Below are 20,086 nucleotides of genomic sequence, written 5' to 3'. Positions count from 1 at the left end.
TTCAGGCACCAGCTTTATATAATGATTTGAATTGCTGAAGTCCCTGTTTGGTTATTTGTAAGAACACTCTACTTTATTGCACTGGTTAATGTATATAGCTTTGTTAGGGAACAGGCTATATATTTAATGTCCATTCAATGTTTTGGGAATCATCAATTGCTTGCTCTTGTTTGGTGTGGGAGTATGTTTTGTTAAGTGCATCACAACCAAGTTAAAAAGCAGATGTGTGGTTTGTGTCTTTGTCCATATAGTTTTCTGTTTAGACCAAATGACATTATAGCTGAAAGTAACATACCCTGATTTTTCCTGATGCATACAGATCCTCCAAAGTTTAATAGGATATGGCCGAATATTTCTTCCCTTGAGGTTTCTAATCCAAAACAAGGTAGGAGCATGTAAAATTCCTACTGATATAAAATCCCACGTTTAGGGGGAAAATCCCATACTCTATTTTTTAGCACTAAATAAGAGCATTATCATAAATGCCATGTCTTTGAAAGAATCATAATTCAAATATTTTTTTCTAATATGAAGTGTCCCAGAAATATTATAGTAAAAGATATAGAAAAAATTAGACAGCATAAAAGTTATAAGCACTTTATCAAATTTACATTGAATGTCAGCCATCCCAAGAGAAGCCTAGAGTTTGGTTGTCATCACAGTGGGGAGTATAAATAACATATCATAAAAACTTGTGAGTGACACAGGTTTCCTTCCACGGTCTCACTTTTGCTTTGCTTTGGTAAACTGGCTGTTACGTCAGTTGTATTGAGGGTCAGGGAAAATACATAAAGGCAGTATTGCAACCCCTAAAAGACCTGTTTTGTTTTGTTTTGTTTTAAACTGTCATTCCATATTGACTGACAGGAATTTGGATCTCTCTCTCTCTCTCTCTTCCCCTTCAACGTCACGGTGTATTTTCTCTGCTGAGGCTTTCCCTCTTTTATCCTTTATGAATTACCAATAATTTCTGCCAGGATTAAGAATGTGTTTTCTCTCTGTCCTTAGAGCAGTAATTATTTTCTGACTTCTAACATAATTAATAAATAAATAAATACATAAATAAATGAAAGAAACTGACAGACAGCAGTGTGATTACACAGGAAGAAATAGGACCTTTAAAAACTGGCCAATAAAATTCATAAGATTCAGTGTAATGTTAAAATTACATTAACGTCTAGCCTATAGATATACATAGACATATATAAATAGTTTATATTAAAAGAAAGTTGTCTTCTTTTGCGTCCTTCCTTCTCACAAAAAAAAGGCACATCTTTGGCTTCCACTTTCCTTTGTTATATACAGGATGTTCCTTTGAAGCTCTAATGAATACAGATGGAGGAGGAAATGAGCAAAAGGAGGAAGCAGGAAATAGCTGCTAAGCAAAACGAAATATATTAGCAATTTGTTGAGGAGTCAAATTGGAAGGGCTGCATTTTCAGTCCTTGATCAGAGTGATGAAATCAAGACTGTCCTAGATACATATATTACTAGCAAATAGAATTATCTTAATCATCTGCTCCAAATGAATTTTTTCAAGTTTCTGCATACATATGTGGAAGAAGAAATACAGATCAAGCTCAACCCATTAGTATAATTCTATGAGGATTGTGGGAAGGTTTAGTGGCTTTGTTCCTCGGCAAGTTCAATGAGAGCATCTTCAGTGAACTGTCACTCAGTATTTCCCATTGAATTTCATAGCTCAACAAATTATACAAGACAGGATCTAAGACTTAACACTTCTCCATAGTAAGTTTTGTGCTGAACAAGATTATGCATTGTTTAAAACCTGAAACAGACCCATTTAATTATTTTGCTATGTTTTCTGTGAGTGTCACAAGACTAACAGCTTTCAGAAATATCTTTAGTTAATGCCAGTTGCACTTTTTTAGAATGTGGACAAAGAGTTCAAATAAATTTATTTGAGAAGCTCACAGTTGAATAAAGTGCTTGAACTTGACATTTTAGCTAAAGGTGCACTTTCTAGCAGAGGTCAGTTCTGTGCAAACGTAATTTATCTGGTCAACATCTTCAAAGAACATCAGGCTCTATCTTGTTTTTGCTATTTTCACAAGCCACACTTCAGGAACAATTGGAAAAGAAAGGCAGGCAAACTTAGAAATTCTTGCCATTAACAAACTGATATCATATAGGTAATAAATGTTGAGAAAAAGACTACATTTTTGCAAGGTGGACAGATTTGAGTTGACTCTGAGACTGAGATCCAGATTCTGCTGAGTGGTTGACCATTGTGACTATCTGTCATGTCTAATCAATTCAGCAAAAATAATCTAACTGGTTTATATGTAGATGAGATTATGGTTACACAGAGAGAAAGACATGGTGAATTGAGGCAATGATATTGCTAAGTAACTCAACAACACAACTACTATTTTAAGAGAAGAACAATAGGGGATCCTAATATCCATATTGTTATTGGAATAATCTCTGCATAACTGGATTCTTGATTTAAATGGTAATTCTTTTTGCCTCTGAAAATAAGCTTCTAAACTTTATGACTGACAAGGTCAAACCATTTTCAGCCAAATACAAGACTTCCTTTGTGATTGAAGCAAACTCCCAGAAACAACAAATACAAATATTCTCTTCATATAGGGCCACTTTTCAAGCGGGTTGATGATAAGTAATTACAATTTGAACGTTTCACTATTGTTTTTAATGTGCTGTTCATTCTTTTAAACCTATCCAGTTGCTCCCAAATTAGCTTTGTCAACAGTTTCTTCTGTTCAAGTTGCAAACCACAAGAGAGGTAGGAATTCTTGGATTCATACAGTGATTTCATGGTGTTATGTGTTGTGAAACATTGCACTGTATGAATCTGGAATATCTGTGAAGTGTACCCATCAGCTTATTGGTGAGGCATGTTGACTGATAACGATCAATACATCAAATAGTACTGAGAATGTCATCTGTAAGAGGAAAAAAAATGCTTCATTCAGAAATTTGACTGTTGCAAATTTAAAATGCTGCAATATTTGTTTTCTGAAAGATTAATGTGTGAATAAGAATTATAACACTTTAGGTTCCTGTTTGGAACATGAATGTTAGAGTATTAACATTGTCACTCATTTGCATTGAAAATAAGGAAACTCACTTACAGTGAGTTTCAAGGATGCTTTTCATGAGAACAGAATGGTAGGTTCATGTATGGTGCCCATTTGACAAATGAAATACCTTGGAATTTCTACTTCCAAATATTGTTTGAAATGAATTTGAACAAATACCAGTGAAGAGCTACACTGGGTTAAGCCTTGATTATGACCCAAAAATAATAGTTAAGTTACTTTCTTTAAATGAAAGTGAGCAGAATGTCATCTGTGACTCATGAATGGCCCATTTCAACTAGCATCTGTCATTCACAGACTGAAGATTTTTTCAGGAAACATAAAGACTTCTGTTTTTATTTCACCATTTTCCTTTAAATGTCCTATGTGACAGGTGTGTCTTGTTTTCCACCCTTGACTGTTGGGTATATGTCATGTTTTAGGGAGTTTTTGGTGTTTTTTTTTTCATGAAACACCTCTTACAAAGAAATATATTTATTAACAATACCTGAATTTGGTTTGACCCACTTGGTGAAAATGACCATAATAGCTTCCCTATTCCTTATTGAAAAGAGTCAAATCATTTTCCAGGTTTTAACCAACTTGAATTGTTCCTTCTGTGTCATTTAGAGAAAAGCAGGAAGCTGGTCAGAAGATGGGAAAGGGAAACCGTTGATATTTAAACCATGTCTTAAACTTTCCTCACAATGTACTTTTACATATCAAACATTGGCAGTGCCCTTTTGAGGGGAATCCAAGTGGATTTGAAATTTGGCGAACTAAGTTCTTTAGGAACAGAGCAGCCACAAGTTCATAAGGTGTCAAGCCTATTTGGGCATGTGTGCATATAATAAGCCAGTCATTGATGCCACAGTAGGGATGTCCCTCCTTATCTATGATATGCAAACCTACACAGAGAAACCAAGGAGGTGAAGGAGAAAGGAAGCATTAGGGACCTTATAGAGTCCATCTTTTTTCTGTCATATCAAACACTGGATATACAAGAGGACTCTTGACCTGAAATTTGACCCTGTATCATTGAATCTCTAGTTTCTTGGGGTCACAGCACTAATGAGATCTGAACACATTTCCACAGGCAGGAAGAAGCCACCTAATGAAGTAGATTTATCATAGAATAATCCAGATTGTTATCAAATGATGTACATGGAAGGGCTTCAAAAGCTACCTAAGGTTGCAAGACAGAGTTGGGGGTGGGTAAGAATCAGGAAAATGCTGCAGCCACTTCATTCCCACCCCTGGGGGAGGCCCCTGGAGGCTTCTGACTTTGCTAATGTAGTGAAGGGAAAATACTTTATAAGAATTCTAATTCCTTCACCTTCTATCTAAAGTCTTTTTTTCCAAATCCTTTCTTTTTGAGTGACTACAGTAAATTTCCACCAGCTCTGACTTTGAATAAACTTTCCTCATTTGGCCCCAACATAAATAAATAAACCTACCTGTGCCACATTCAGAGTACTTTATCTTATATTCCGTAACATGTCATATTACGGTACATTGGTGACGTAATAATGGAATTAGAGACAACATGGGGAGCAATAAGAAAGAAGACACCAAGACATTTAACACCCCCCTTCCTATTCTTAACTTTCGTTTTCTTTTATTCTCTTTCTCTCCAACCTTTTGTTTTTCTATAACTCTTACCTCCCCAGGCCTTCCCCAGCCAGTCTCAGTCAGAAAGTGTCTAAACCTTAGAAGAGGTTTGGCTCTTTCCTGATCTAGAAAGACAACTTTGAACTCTCCTTCGTCTAAAATGCTGCTCGCATAACTAGCCAGTCCTTAAGTACCATATTATATAACTGCCTCATATGATGTCATATACATCAGATGAGGGATTTTGCTCCCCCAGGCAACTTTTAGTTGTCACAGCTTGGCAGTTGCTACTGCTTCTAGTGGGTAGAGGCCAGGAATGCTTCTGAATATCCTACAACATATGGGAAAACCAAGGATTATGTGGCCTAAGATGTCAGTAGTGCTGAGGTTGAGAAACTCTGCACTGCACTCTTCAGGACTGGGCTTCATGGTCCAACATGGCTCGTTGGTCTAGGGCTATGATTCTCGCTTAGGACTGGGCCTCGTTCAACTTGTCCCCTGGTATAAGGTGGTCCTCAATAAATATGCATTGCCAACGCATGCCATGCTACACCATGAAAATGTGTTTTAGAGGACCCCGTTAGCTTGTTTACACAACAGTAATTAAAACTTGTCTGAAAAATAAAATATAGCCTACAGTGTGATTTGAGATTGCAAAAGTGTATAAAACCATAGCAATTTTTGGAAATCTCCTTTTTCCTACCTAAACTAATCTGCATATAGTCAATTTCCAGCTAAAATATATAATAACTCAGTTATAGTGTGATGTATGGCTGTTGTTCTTCTCAATTCTTTAATATTTAGGATATAGCCAGACTCTCTTACAGGATTTAAATGGTGGAGGAATGAATTTAAACATAACTTTCCTCTGTGTCTTCCTCTGTTTCCCAAAGTAAGATGCCTCAGGATCATCACTGATTCGTTAACATTGATTCATTCATTCGACAACATTTTTTGAATGCTTAGTATTTTGAGTTCTGTTTACATCTGTGGACAAAATGGACACAGTCTGCACACATGTATTTATACTCAAAGTATAGGGGAGAAATTTTTTTTTTAATTTAGTCTTCAGATACTCTAGGTTCTACAAAAAAATTAAACAGGATTAGTAAGTGTGGGAGGGGGGATTAATGTGTTTGGGTCAGGAGCTGTTATTTCAGATAGAGTAGTCACAGCATTTTCTTTGAGCAGGACCTAAAAACAAAGTGAGGAAGCAATTCATAGGGAAGTCTGGGGGAGGAGTAGGCGAGACAGAGGTAACAGCAAATGCAAAAGCCCTGGGGAAGTGCTTGGCATGTTTGCAGAGCAACATGAAAGTATTGTACAGCGAGTGAGGAGGAGAGTGGTAACAATGAGCCCAGATCAATTGGGAATGAATGAATTCAAACTCTGCCTTTTATTCTGAATGAGGCAGGAAGCCATTAGGATTATGGGCAAAAGGATGTCATGACCTAATTTAAGTTTTAAAAGAGTAACTCTGACTGCTGTGTGGAGGAGACTATCACAAGGATGGAAGCCAGGGAAGAAGTTTGAGGACAACAGCAATAATCCAAGTGCCCTTAACTAAAGATGAGATGGTGAGAGGTGGTGAGATTTAGAATGTATTTTAAACGTGTAGTCAAGAGGATCTGCTGATTGATTAGTTGGGGGCGTGGATAGAGGGGGATGTGAAAAAAATTGGTGTCACGAGCAACTCCAGGAATTTTCACCTAGGCAATTGGAAGAATAGAGTTGTCATTTACTGAGACAGACCCGGCTGCCCATGTAAGTGGCAGGCTTGGGAAAGTAACCTATGAGCTCAGTTTTGAACATGTTAAAGTTGAGCTATCTATTAAATGTCCAAGTGGAGACATTAAGAAGGCAGTTGAATATATCAGTCTGGATGAAGTCTCACTAACTAACTGGGAAGTTGGTCCAGACTGGAAATAACTATTTTGGAAAGGTCAGCATATTGATGGTTTATGTAGTCATGAGGTTGGGTAAAAAACTGTGGCTCTTAGTGAGCCTAAAGAGCCAAGAGGTCCAAGGGCTAAGCCCTGAGTCATTTGAGAAGGTACAACAAAAAGCAGAAGAGAGGAAGAAGCAATGGTAGGTGGGGAAGGAGGTGAACCAAGAGAGAGTGGTGGCCCAAAAGCCTCCTGGTTCAGGAAGGGTTGCAAGTATGCCCTGAGGGCCCTATTGAAGTTTATGGTCATAAATTTAAAGTGAGATTTGTTTCAAAATAATTGGAAAAAAACTCCAGCCACATTTAGCTGCTGGGGTGTAGGCATGGAGAAGTGGAGAGTTGGATTTAACCAGGATCAGATTTTCCCAGGAGACTGTAATTAGGGGCGGGGGGTTGGGGGTGAGGGAGATGAGAGCATATAAAAGGAAGTGATTGTAAGAATGGACCATGAACTCTATATTTTGTAAAAAGGGAAAGGAGGAAATGGTAGGTCAGTGAATTAGAGGATCAAAGAATTATTGAACTATTAATATCGTCCCTTCAGGACCTTAATAAGATAGTGCAGCTCTAATTCTATCATTAATGATCATTCATGTATTCTGGGCCTATGTGGAAAGAACAGTTCCTAAAGAGTGGGAAATTAACAGAAAACTGAAAAATAATACAGCAGTCTAATAATTACATCTGAAATGTCTTGCATTTATATAGTGCTCTCATGTGTTTCAAATCACTTTCAAAGATCTTTTTATCATTTTATATTCTCAAATACACCATGGCCAGAGAAGACAGCTTTATCAAAGTCTCAGAAGAGTCTTAGAAGTTTTAAAGGAATAAAGTTACTATTAGCTCATTTCTTAGGTTATAAGACATTTAAAGTATCCACTTATCTTCTGGAAGAAGTTTGTGATATTGAGTGTTTAGCTGTGTATGGTTTTGTATATAATTATTTATAGAATTTACATTATTTAACTCTCCTATCAAAATTAATAAATTGATTTTCAAACAAAACCCAGAAACAAATAGTGAATGTCACAGAAATGCATACTATTCATTAAATTCAAAGAATAGTAGGTTACAGTGTCTACAGAGATTCATGGATTGGGTCTTGATTGAACTTGGATGTCTACAGACACGTTTTTTGGTGAATAAACCTTTGTCAGATGAAGCCCAGCATTGGGTAGATCTTATCCACAAAGGAACCATTCAGTACTTCCAATAGTATTGGCTATTGGGTAGATCCTATCCACAAAGGAACCATGTTATGAAACTTCTCCAGCCCTGTTCTCTCCCATTTCCCAATGTCATGTCTTTGCACACTCTATTCCTTTCACTGGAAATGCTCATTTCCTCCTTTTTTTTTTTTTGGTTTTTTTTTTGTGTGTGTTTTTTTGTTAAATAAACCTTACTGGCCCTCATGGAAGATTTAGTTTTAACTTAGTTTTTCCTAATTCTCCTCAAGTGAAATGAATTTCTCCTTATATCACTTTGTGTCTCTGTTTTTGTTTTTGTTTTTGTTTTTAAGCACGTCCTCTTTTTTTTCTAGTTATCTGAGCACATGTTTGTCTTACCCACTAAACAAGCTTCTTGACAACAAGGACTTGACTTCTGTGTGGTTCTGAAAAGTTCCTAGGATGAATTTATGCACATAAAAGATTCTTTTGAAAAAATCTGGATTAATTATATTAGGTACACCAAGAATCAACCTAGGATGGGGTTATGTGAAGAACAGTAACCACTTAGGGGCCTCTTCTAGAGAGGGAGAGTCTGAGGACAGGATGTGTGTGCCCACGCCTCCGGAATTCCAGGCAGCTCTGAAGAAGTCCTTGGGAAGCAATTAGATTTGGGACATGGGTCTCCTCCCTGCAACTACTACTCTGAGGTGGCTCCAGGCCAGAAAGATTCTCCCTGTTCCAAACTCTCAACTAAGAAAGGTTGGAGAGGTCCTTTAGGTTTCCTAGGGAGTCAGAAATGCCAGCTTAAACAAGATTGAACTCAGGGAGATAGAATGTATGGGGGTGAAATGCTTGTTTTCTAAGAGAATTTAATTTGGTGATATGTAATTCTATTATTTTTCTTGTTGCTATTATTATTATTAATTTGACATGCCTTAACTACAAAATTTTTGCAGGATTTTCTTACCCCATCTCCCATATGGCCTCCTTCTCCCAGAACTCTCCTCCCGCTGGTTCCTCCGACTCACCACTCACACTCTCCACCCCTAGCACACATGCACACCGTGACAAAGCTAGCCTCCTGTAAAGGAAGGGGCTTGCCTTCAGGAACCTCCCATTCTTCTTGCCTTTCTTTTAAGCATCTGGGGTCTCCAAGGTGCTAACCCTATTCCTGGGTGTCTTCCACTCTTCACCATTTCCAGTGTCCTCCTCTGCTTCTATCCAAATTTGATTTCATTCTGTTGGGACCTTGACCTCAGCTCTCTATGGTAGTAACTGGCTCTCATATGAATGAATCCACACTGTTCTGATGAGTGTCAGTATGTTAATTTATTGGGTTAGCCAAAAAGTTCGTTTGGGTTTTTCTGTAACATCTTATAGGAAAACCCAAATGAACTTTTTGGCCAACCCAATAGAAAAAAAAAAAAAAGATAATCACCCTTCCTTATTAATTTTGACAACACTTACTCATTTTTACTCTGGTCATCAAATGCAATACTTCCAAAATTTTAATCTAGCCCAAAAGAGTAACTCAGTACCTCACATAGTGCCTGACACATAGACCAACCGAATATATTATTTATTGAGTGAATGAATAAATGAGCTCAAATAGTGACTGTTTGGCTTCCTGGTGGGATAAAATAAAAGCCAGACATTAATGAGAGGGATATTTTTAGGCAAACAAGGTTTGCAGTTTCATAACTGACCTTCCTTATAAATGTGAGCTAGGCCTACCCCCATATTTTGAGGAGATGAAACAGATTCCCCACCTAGTTACTTCTCACACAGTTTTTTCTGTCTGATTTATTAACTATTGCACTAATAGAGGCTTTGTTTTTAGTTCTTTTAAAAAGGTTGAATGAGATTAATGACTTGCTTTGGTTGAGGTGCAAAAGAGAGACAGTCTAGTCACTCTCCACCCTTCCCTACGTCTCCTTGTCTAGTTCTTATCACCATCACCCCTAAGCCTCAGAGGCTCCAACAACATTTTGGGGAGACAAAGGAAAAGCAATATGAGGGTACAGTAGCTGCCTGACTCTTCTTTTGTAGCAGACTTAGCTTGAAACTTGCAAGAAAAGGAAATCTTAAGAGCACTTTTTTCATACCAATAATCTCCCTGTTTTTTGTATTCTCTCTCACACATAAGCAAACATGCAGATTTGGCCTGATGAAAGGCTTCCAGAAGTCATCTTCTCCTCTTACCATTTGGAAAAAACAAAAATAAAGAGTTGTTTAGTTGTCTAGATCCCTATTAAATTTGCCATGATTTCTTCTGTGAAACTCTGACTGAGTTACTGTCTTGACACAAATGATAGTAAGACTGTAAATGAAGGAGCCATGGGTGATGGCAGACTCAGGCCTTAGATGCCTACATTCATCCTTCCTTCTTTTTTAAGATTGCAAATATGAAGAGAAAATGAGGGGAGTGATGCAAAGACAGTAAAGTTTTCAATGTGCAAAAATTAGACTTTTGCATCAATGGAAACAGTCTTCCCAAATTTTAAAAGGTGTACACCTGCAAATGCTTCTGTTCATATTGTCTGCCAAGAATTAACACTCTCCGATCATGTTCTGAATGTCCAATCTTTCTCTCCTGCCTGAAACAGATGCTACTTCCATGCCAGTCACAACCACCTGCGGTCACCATGTGTCATGTGGAATCACATACATGTAATGCCATTCTGCCATCTTTTCTCCACTTCTCATTTTATCCAAGCATGTAGTGTGCTGTTATTCTGCGACTGTATACACTCTGTATACATTTCTGTTCTTCCTTGCAAGATTGTGAATGCTTCGGCCACTCCAATCGATGCAGTTATATCGATCTGCTAAATACAGTCATTTGCGTGAGCTGTAAACACAACACTAGAGGGCAGCACTGTGAGTTATGCAGGCTGGGCTACTTCAGAAATGCTTCTGCACAGCTGGACGATGAGAATGTGTGCATAGGTCAGTTCCATTATAATTTCAGCTATTGTTCTGTGCCTTTCACGAGATGGGGAGCTATTTAAGGTGGAGAGGCTGGTGATTTGCACCACAGCTGAGCCAGAATGAACTTTCTCAATGGAGAAAACGTCCTTGTGGTAGACTTAAAGAATTCACTTGTGCTGATTGAAATCATAGTTGGGGGATGTATTTTGAATCCTTGTCTAATTGTTGCTTTAAAGATGATGAGCTGAAAAGTCGTGTTTAAGAGATGAAGTAATTCTCCTTTTGTTTTTCTTTCTTTTTTTTTTTCTTTGTTTTTGCATGCAATCTTAACACCTGGTCATTTCAACCTGATCTTAAAGTCTTAAGTTGTACACTCAACTTTCAAAATGTAAACTCATTATAAGGTTTTTAATTATAGATACGAGATTAGGACACAAACTTTTGTAAATAATTGGGAATCAACTAATATTGATTTAAAATATTCCCATTTGGAATTGAAAGCCACTAGCAATTGGTAATTTAGAAGTTTGCCTGGCTTTTCCATCCATAGTAATGAAATTCCACTTATTGAATTTTCCTATAGCCCTCAAAAGGAGAAGCAATTTTTCAGAACTATTCAAGGCAATTAATTCTCTTAGCTTCCAAAGTACATGAGCCCTGGAAAACTGAGGCCACAGGATTCCCTTGAGCATTCTTTCCACCCCCTGTGATGACTGATCATGTCAACTGGAGAGAACCAGGTGCCCTTCCCATCCAAAAAAGCTTCTCCTACCTTTTGCATAGTAGAACCTATCTTCAGGAAAGAGAGCTGATGAAAAATAAGAAATAAGAAATGGAATTTCACTTCGTAATGTACTTTGAAGAAGTGCATATATTCAAAATGGTGAAGGGTACATATGTATCTGTTACCACACTAATAGGTAATATATAGGCAACCAATGTTAAAAGTAGATTTTTTTCACATAAAGACTAGATAGAATACACAAGCTGAAAAATGAAAGGTGATCTTTTCATCAAAAAAGAAATCGAATCAATCTGCAATTCTGGGATCATTGTTTTCTGATTGGATTGTCAAGGTTATATAGTTATTTGCCAAGTGTCATTTAAAATAGCTAGACAAGTCTTTTCAGTTAAAATGGGCCAAGTTTTTATAATACTGTTTATGTCTATAGTATGTTCTATTTTTCAAAGTGCTTCCTTATTATTTGCGAATTAGTGGAGAAATCCCTGGACTTAGAGGCTGGAGAGCTGGGTTCAAGTCCCAGTTTGCTATTTAATAGCTGTGTGCCTTAGGTAAGTCGTTGAAAACTCCTGGTCAAATTGGTGTCATATGGGATGCACAGGAAACACTTGGTAAACTGTGAACTGACTTGCAAGTATGTTTTTTGTTTGTTTGTTTGTTTTGCTTTTACTTAATCCTCATAACAAAACCATGGTGGTAAGTACTCCACTGATAATTTCCCCTATTCTCTAGTTGAGAAAAGTAAGGCAAATTGACCCAAATCATACAGCTTTAGTAAAGAGTTAGTTTCCTGACTTCAAAGCTTTTTAACGCTTTCTCCCAACTACCCTGACACAATTAGCAAAGCTAAGCTTGTCAGACTTTTACTTATGGTATGTTTTTAGGATGACAGCAACAATTCCACTATGAGCTTGTGAACAGAAGTTCAATTGCCTTTACAACATTTGGGTTACAAAGATTTGAGAATATTAATAAAAACCAAAAGGCACATAGCTGTCTGAATTTTGAATGCAGTTACATTTTGCTGAATGTCATTTGTAAAAATATATAAATGTCATACTATAAATATGTTAACAAGTGAAAAGGTAAAATAAATAGGAACACTAGGAACACAGGAATAAAACCTAATCAGTTTTTTCAAAATACAAAACATTACAATAAGATGTAAATGTTTTACAATATCAATTTCATATTATTTTCAATAAATCAAAGAAAAAGACCTTAAAAGTAAAGATTTTATTCCATAAAATTTCTCATAGCAGGTAACTTAACAATATCCCAATATATTTTATTCAGAGTATTCTATTCTAATGAATTTCTCCCCTTTTCCTGTTCTAAAGTAATCTATGAACTACAAAATCCACACTTCCTGTCTAATTCTAAGAGTCATAGTTCTAAGAGTCATATAAATCCATATTTGATTATCCACAGACAAGAAGTTGCCATTCAGCTTTTGTCTTTTAAATCATGTAAAATACAGATGAATGGAAAGCTTAATATACATTCTTGTATTTATTTCTACTTAAAAAAAATGAAACGCAGTTCTTTTCTCCCTTTCTAGAAACTTTGTTAATTAAAGTTATAAATCTTGGAGAGGATTTTATATTATTGAGGTAAACATATCCCTATTCAGTATTTTGTACTCTTCAAACCAAGTGGATATAGGTAAACACTAAGATGAGTATTTTTAGATAGCATTAAAATTAGCTACAGTATACCTCCACATATCAAAATTCCTTAAATTGTTGCTCTTTTCCTAAGGGGTAAAATTGTTTTCCGTGGCGGAGCACAGGCTCCGGACGCGCAGGCTCAGCGGCCATGGCTCACGGGCCCAGCCGCTCCGCGGCATGCGGGATCTTCCCGGACCGGGGCACGAACCCGTGTCCCCTGCATCGGCAGGCGGACTCAACCACTGCGCCACCAGGGAAGCCCCCGGTAAAATTGTTTTTAAAGAATGAACTGAAAAATTTGTCTAGCTGGTATATGCTACGTACGGTCTATCTTTTGTCTTTAGTCTCTAGAAGCGTATGAAAGTTTCCTAAAAGAGTTATAGCTTCCACTTTTCCCACTGCAGGGGCCAAGGGCAGAGCTGTCAAGCTGCCTGGGCATGAGACTGAGCCTGAGGTTTGCTCTCTGAAGGCCATTGGAAGCCTGTGGCTCCATTACCAAGGTTTGCCCTATGGGGCAGCATGAACCTATTCCCTATTTTTTACATTTAAGTTCCCCAAAGGACTTGCAGCAGGACTGAGAATTAAATTTGAGAGGATACACCTCAAGTAAATGAGAGTTCATTTTAATGCCATTTTGTGTAGAAAGCACTAATGAAAATGAATGGAAATTTACCCAATTCACTTTCACAGAATTAGGCACTAATCCCTGAAAATTTGAACTTCATCTAAGCCGTCTCTAAACTTAAGGGGAAAAAAGGCACTTTGCCATTTCTTTAACAATTGGCAATGAAATCCACCGCCCTGGCTATGAGGGAACAGCACATACCTTTGACAAAATGTTGACTGTGTTGAAATAGATGTCTTAAACTATTTGCATCATTTTATATTATGGCAAATATAAAATGCACGCTATTCCATGTTGTCACAGTGATTGCTGCTTTGTGATTCCTGGTAAATTTACCCATTTTCATACAAATTCCAAGCCAGCCATGTTTCCAAAGATGCATGTAATTAGCCTGTATGATGCAGCAATTTCATGAAGATGACATCCTTGCATGCTTCCATTTCATGTAAACTCGAACATTAAGCAGGAAGCTAGAGCATATGTGGCTTGTGACCTTGGGTAATCACTGCTAATAATCCCTGATAACAAGCTTGACATCTGAATGAAATGCAGGGCTCAGCAGTTGCTACTAAACATATCTCCAATTATGATGTATTATTGTTTTCATTCCCCTAGAAACCCAAGATCAGGTAATCAGAGGTACCTTCTGTAAAACAAAGCAAACATAAGACACTTCTAATACTTATAAATCAATTGTAGTATAACTTTTTAATCAGACTTCCAAAAGTATTTCATGTTGTTTTTTAGTCTTACAGTCCTGCATATTCTTCCTAGTTTCATGGAATAAAATATAATTCTCCAAGGCCATCCTCATCACCCCAACATCCACCATTGACCATCGTTCCAGAAATGATATTTTTTAAACTAAATTATTTGTATGTAATGTGGAGTGTAGACCCCACCTCTCCTTGTCACTTATTTTCCTGACCAACATTACACTTACCACCTTTTGTATGACAACCACTGAGATGTACCGTGGTTTAGATGTTCCACATTTCTAAAAATTTTGTTTACTTTTTTTTTACATCTAAAACCTTATATTAATCAGTTGTTACGGGCTAATTGACTAGCACAGTATGTGAATTCATATTGGCCAGATGTAACTCTACTCCCCGGCTTACGAAATGTTGGTGATTCATTGTCAACTTATACACTTTAAATAGTGAGAAACATATTATAGTAGTCTTGCTATAGGTATATACTTATAGTGTGTGTGTGTGTGTGTGTGTGTGTGTGTGTGTGTGTGTGTATTTTTAAAGCCACAACAAAATTGCTATTTAAAAATATTTTAAACAACTGCTGTATATACACACACTAAAATAGAAAATGCCAATTTAAAATAAAACTCCAATTATTAAGTGCAAATCAGTCCAGAGTCCAGACAAGGAGAGAGAATTTTAGACCTTATTTGGTTTTATTTTTACCGATGTATGTTACTCTTAGTCATACAAATGTTTGTATCTTAAGAATGCTGAACTTCACAATTGACTTACTCAACATGAAATAAATAATGATTCTAAGTTACTCCACATTCTTTGAAGAAATTATCTGATTAGTCTCTATGACAAAAACAGAACCAAACCTCTGGATCTCTCTATTTAACAGTAAACCCTGAATCTCCATTGCCAATCTAAGATGCTAAACTTAAAGTTATTAAACTAAAATTCTCAGGGTTTCTCACAGTTGGTTGCCTGGTTAGTTGCTTGGTGTGATTTTTTTTTTGTTTTTTTTGACATGAAAACCTCTTAATGGGACCATTTTAAAATAAAGGAAATCAAGAGACAGAGGGGCATATGAGTATGCCCAGTATTATACAGTGGGATTACAAAGAAAGTAACTTTGGCCTACAAATTCCAAAAGCTGGAAACTAGCTGCTGTTACCTTTCAAGTTAATGGAAGCCTAAGGAATTCTTATTTCTGATTCGGCCTTTAAGAAAAACAGAGCTTCCAAAGTAAAAATATTCGGCATAATAATGTGTGAGGAATCAAGAAATTATTCTATTTACTTTTTATTACACAAAGTTATATTGTTCTGTCCATAGACATTATAATGATACAAGTCTCAAATTATGCCTATGTTGAAATTTATTTAGGATTACAAACTTCATTTTTCTTTCATGATTGTTAATCTAGGTTGCATAAAAGCTATACTAACTTAACATGTGTAGCAGATACAATATCTAAAGGCTCATCACAACATAGTATAAATATATATATAAAGCACCATCCCAAATCATAAAGTAAAACTGACTTTGAATGAACAAAGTGCGTTCATATTCCACTTTAACAATGTTCAGCAGTTCTCAAATTTTGAGTGTAACCGATAAGCTCATTTGAATAATTTAAAACAGATTTTACACCGATGGCATATTGATTTATCCTTGATATATAAAGGATATATAAAGGATTCTCATTGCGTTCATTAAACCATCTAAAAATGCCCTAACAAATGGAACCTCCATTACGATCTGTTACCAGTGAAGAGCATAATGTCTTATTTCCTTGGAGGTTTGCAGTTGATTTCCTCCCATAACATAAAAATGATATCATGGAAGGCTGAGCAAATAAATAAATGGACCTGAAATAGCCATATTTGCCAAAGCATTTCATTAGTGGACATCTTTCTTTAAGTGATGCATTTAAGTAAGCAACACTCCTGTGTTGATAACTTATAAGCCATGCGGACTTGTCTCCAGCCTGTGTGTTGTCTTGTTTCTACAGAGTGTTATTGTAATCCTTTGGGCTCAGTCCATGATCGTTGTAATGGCTCAGGATTTTGTGAGTGTAAGACTGGAACAACAGGGCCTAAGTGTGATGAGTGTCTGCCGGGAAATTCCTGGCACTACGGCTGTCAACGTAAGTAACTCTGGGAGCTGTCCTCTGCCTGCTGCAGCATGGCTGATTCTGCTTGTCTAGGCCGGTGTGTGCAGCTTCTCAGAGCAGAAAAAGGCCCAAACCGCTGACAAGCTTTAAAAACTACATAATGCCTCAGCCTATGTATAGGAGAGAGAGCAATCTATCAGCTGTCCAGCTGGCTCCTTTGAAGCCCATCTTTGTCCCCTCTGATGGCTGGAGAAACTTATACTGAAATACTGTACGCAGATCCATGTACCTGGCCAGACCATAAATTAAGTGGCGCGATAGGGACCCAGCTTAGAAATCCTTACCGCAAAATGAAGGGTGATGTGTATGTGGTTAATATATTTCTTGAACTACCCTGGAGCTCCAGAGTTCATAAATTAAATGATATCTGCATAACTTATTACCACCCTAGTATCATACCCATCACTGGATCTGAACCAAAAACCTAAAGGTAATAAATCTAAGGGATATTTAAATGCCAGGATAAACTAAATGATGAAAATCAATATTGATTTTAAGCCTCTGAGGTTAGGAACCATGCAGTGAGCCTTAGACAGATGCCATTTGGTTCAGCCTCATTTCTCTGAGGATTATCAGCCGTTCTTAAAAGCTTGTCAAGGCAGGTGGCATGTTGGTGTATTCAGGGAACAGAAATTTTAAAATCTGAGCAGAAGCTTCCTTCTGTCATTCATAACCTTTTTTGCATTTTAATTCTGCATTAACTTTCCTCTATCTGTACACAGTCAGCTTACTAATATTAAAGAGCCACCAGGCAAAGCCTCTGGAGAGTGCAGTCCAATACAAAATTATGCAAGCCACACATGTAACTTTAAATGTATTGTTATCCACATTTAAAAAGTAAAAATAAATAGAAGTGGATTTGAATAACTTTAATTTAAAAAATAAAAAATTAATAAAAAATTTTTAATAACTTTAATTTAAAAAACTGAAATATTATCATTTCAACATAGAATTAATGTTAAAGTTGTTAAGGATATATTTTACATTTTTCATAGTCCTAGAAATCAGATGTTTAATGCTTACAGAACTCTCAATTTGAACTAGCCATATTGCAAGGCTTAATAGACACATATGTCTACCATATTGGACAGCACAGCTCTAGAGGTTTTTTGCTTACTTTTCACTAGAAGAATCGTCAGCATGCAGGAACTATCTAAAGCAGGTTTCTACCAAGCATGTACAGAATATTTTATCTGTTACTTACAGAATGTATAGTTATCTGGAAGCTACATTTCTACATATTATAAAGCCCAAGTGAAATTTACTGCCACACTAATGCCATGGGCAGCAGTGAACTATGGTGAGAATTGAGAGATTTGGCATTGAGCAGGCCAAGGTTAGGATGGGATCTAGAAGCTGGAGGGTGAGCATCTCCAGCCATGCTGGAGAATCAGTAAAAGCGTCAAGTAGTGAGAAGTCAGGCAGCACTTCTGCACATAAGCTCTGGATAAGGCCATGGTTTTAAAGTTGTACACACTGTGGGTTCCCAGAAAGCACCTGAAGGGTCTGAATGAGTTTGGGATCCCAAAAACAATGTGAGGAGCCAGGACTCAGAGGATAAGTCATCAGTCCTGGAACATCTAGATGTAGAGGCCCAAAGAAGGCTGACAGTCAGGAGGAGAGAAGGAGAGACAAAGGAGGGGCCTAAACCAGCACCAAGATTCAAAGCATAAGGAATGAGGAGACTTTATAATGAAGGCACACCTTCTCAAAGGGAAAGTCTCATGTAAACTACCTGATGCAACAGGACCTAATGAATGGGTTCCTGAAGTGTAATCAGGGAAAGACATTGGAGAGGAAAATCAATCAAGCCTTAGAGGAAATGTATGCCAAAAAAAGGGCCTAACTTGATTTTTCTGTGTTAATTTCCTGGAGTATTATAAAAAATGTAATGTCCCTAAATTCTTCCTTCTGGAGTTGGAACACTGGATTTAAGCAGGGCCCTGCCACATAAAGGCTGTATGGTGTACAAAACCCTCCATGCCTCAGCTCCAGCACCTTACATCCGTGGTATGTAGATCAGTGAGATTATAGGAGTAAATGCTTTATCCTCTTGAGTATTTCTTTATTATATTTTTTTGAATTTTTGAATTTTATTTTATTTATTTTTTTTATACAGCAGGTTCTTATTAGTCATCAATTTTATCCACATCAGTGTATACATGTCAATCCCAATCGCCCAATTCATCACAACACCATCCCCACCCGCCCGCCGCTTTCCCCCCTTGGTGTCCATACGTTTCTTCTCTACATCTGTGTCTGTTTCTGCCCTGCAAACCGGTTCATCTGTACGATTTTTCTAGGTTCCACATATATGCATTAATATACGATATTTGTTTTCCTCTTTCTGACTTACTTCACTCTGTATGACAGTCTCTAGATCCATCCACATCTCAACAAATGACCCAATTTCATTCCTTTTCATAGCTGAGTAATATTCCATTGTATGTATGTACAGCTTCTTTATCCATTCATCTGTCGATGAGCATTTAGGTTGCTTCATGACCTGGCTATTATAAATAGTGCTGCAATGAACATTGGGGTGCATGTGTCTTTTTGAATTATGGTTTTCTCTGGGTATATGCCCAGTAGTGGGATTTCTGGGTCACATGGTAATTCTATTTTTAGTTTTTTAAGGAACCTCCATACTGTTCTCCACAATGGCTGTATCAATTCACATTCCCACCAACAGTGAAAGAGGGCTCCCTTTTCTCTACACCCTCTCCAGCATTTGTTGTTTGTAGATTTTCTGATGATGCCTATTCTAACTGGTGTGAGGTGATACCTCATTGTAGTTTTGATTTGCATTTCTCTAATAATTAGTGATGTTGAGCAGCTTTTCATGTGCTTCTTGGCCATCTGTATGTCTCCTTTGGAGAAATGTCTGTTTAGGTCTTCTGCCCATTTTTGGATTGGGTGGTTTGGTTTTTTGATATTGAGTTGTTTATATATTTTGCAGATTAATCCTTTGTCCATTCATTCATTTGCGAATATTTTCTCCCATTCTCAGGGTTGTCTTTTCATCTTGTTTAAGGTTTCCTTTGCTGTTTAAAAGCTTTGAAGTTTCATTAGGTCCCATTTGTTTATTTTTGTTTTTATTTCCATTACTCTAGGAGGTGGATCAAAGTGCGTGGGTTTATCTCTGGGCTTTCTATCCTGTTCCATTGATCTATATTTCTGTTTTTGTGCCAGTACCATATTGTCTTGATTACTGTAGCTTTGTAGTATAGTCTGAAGTCAGGGAGTCTGATTCCTCCAGCTCCGTTTTTTTCTCTCAAAACTGCTTTGGCTATTCGGGGTCTTTAGTGTCTTCATAGAAATTTTAAGATTTTTTTGTTCCAGTTCTGTAAAAAATGCCATTGGTAATTTGATAGGGATTGCATTGAATCTGTAGATTGCTTTGGGTAGTGTGGTCATTTTCACAGTGTTGATTCTTCCAATC

At 37.1% G+C, this 20,086-nt stretch overlaps 1 protein-coding gene across 5 annotated transcripts in view; it reads left to right on the top strand.

The window, feature by feature from the left end:
• Positions 1–20,086, top strand: part of NTNG1 (netrin G1) — a 335,633-nt gene that overhangs the window by 265,574 nt on the left and 49,973 nt on the right. For 2 of the 5 annotated variants that reach the window (XM_055084396.1, XM_055084397.1), the window contains exon 6: positions 16,483–16,617. The exons of 2 other annotated variants lie outside the window; for them this stretch is intronic. In XM_055084396.1, coding sequence (XP_054940371.1) covers positions 16,483–16,617 — 135 coding nt within the window. Of the gene's footprint in view, positions 1–319; positions 386–16,482; positions 16,618–20,086 lie in introns of all 5 variants that reach the window. One more of the 5 variants, XM_028489046.2, reaches the window with a different exon arrangement.

The sequence above is a fragment of the Physeter macrocephalus genome, chromosome 4, assembly GCF_002837175.3.
Source record: "Physeter macrocephalus isolate SW-GA chromosome 4, ASM283717v5, whole genome shotgun sequence".
Taxonomy (NCBI): Eukaryota; Metazoa; Chordata; class Mammalia; order Artiodactyla; family Physeteridae; genus Physeter; species Physeter macrocephalus.
The sequence above is the reverse complement of the archived record's forward strand: the minus strand, read 5'-3'. Positions and strand labels throughout refer to the sequence as shown.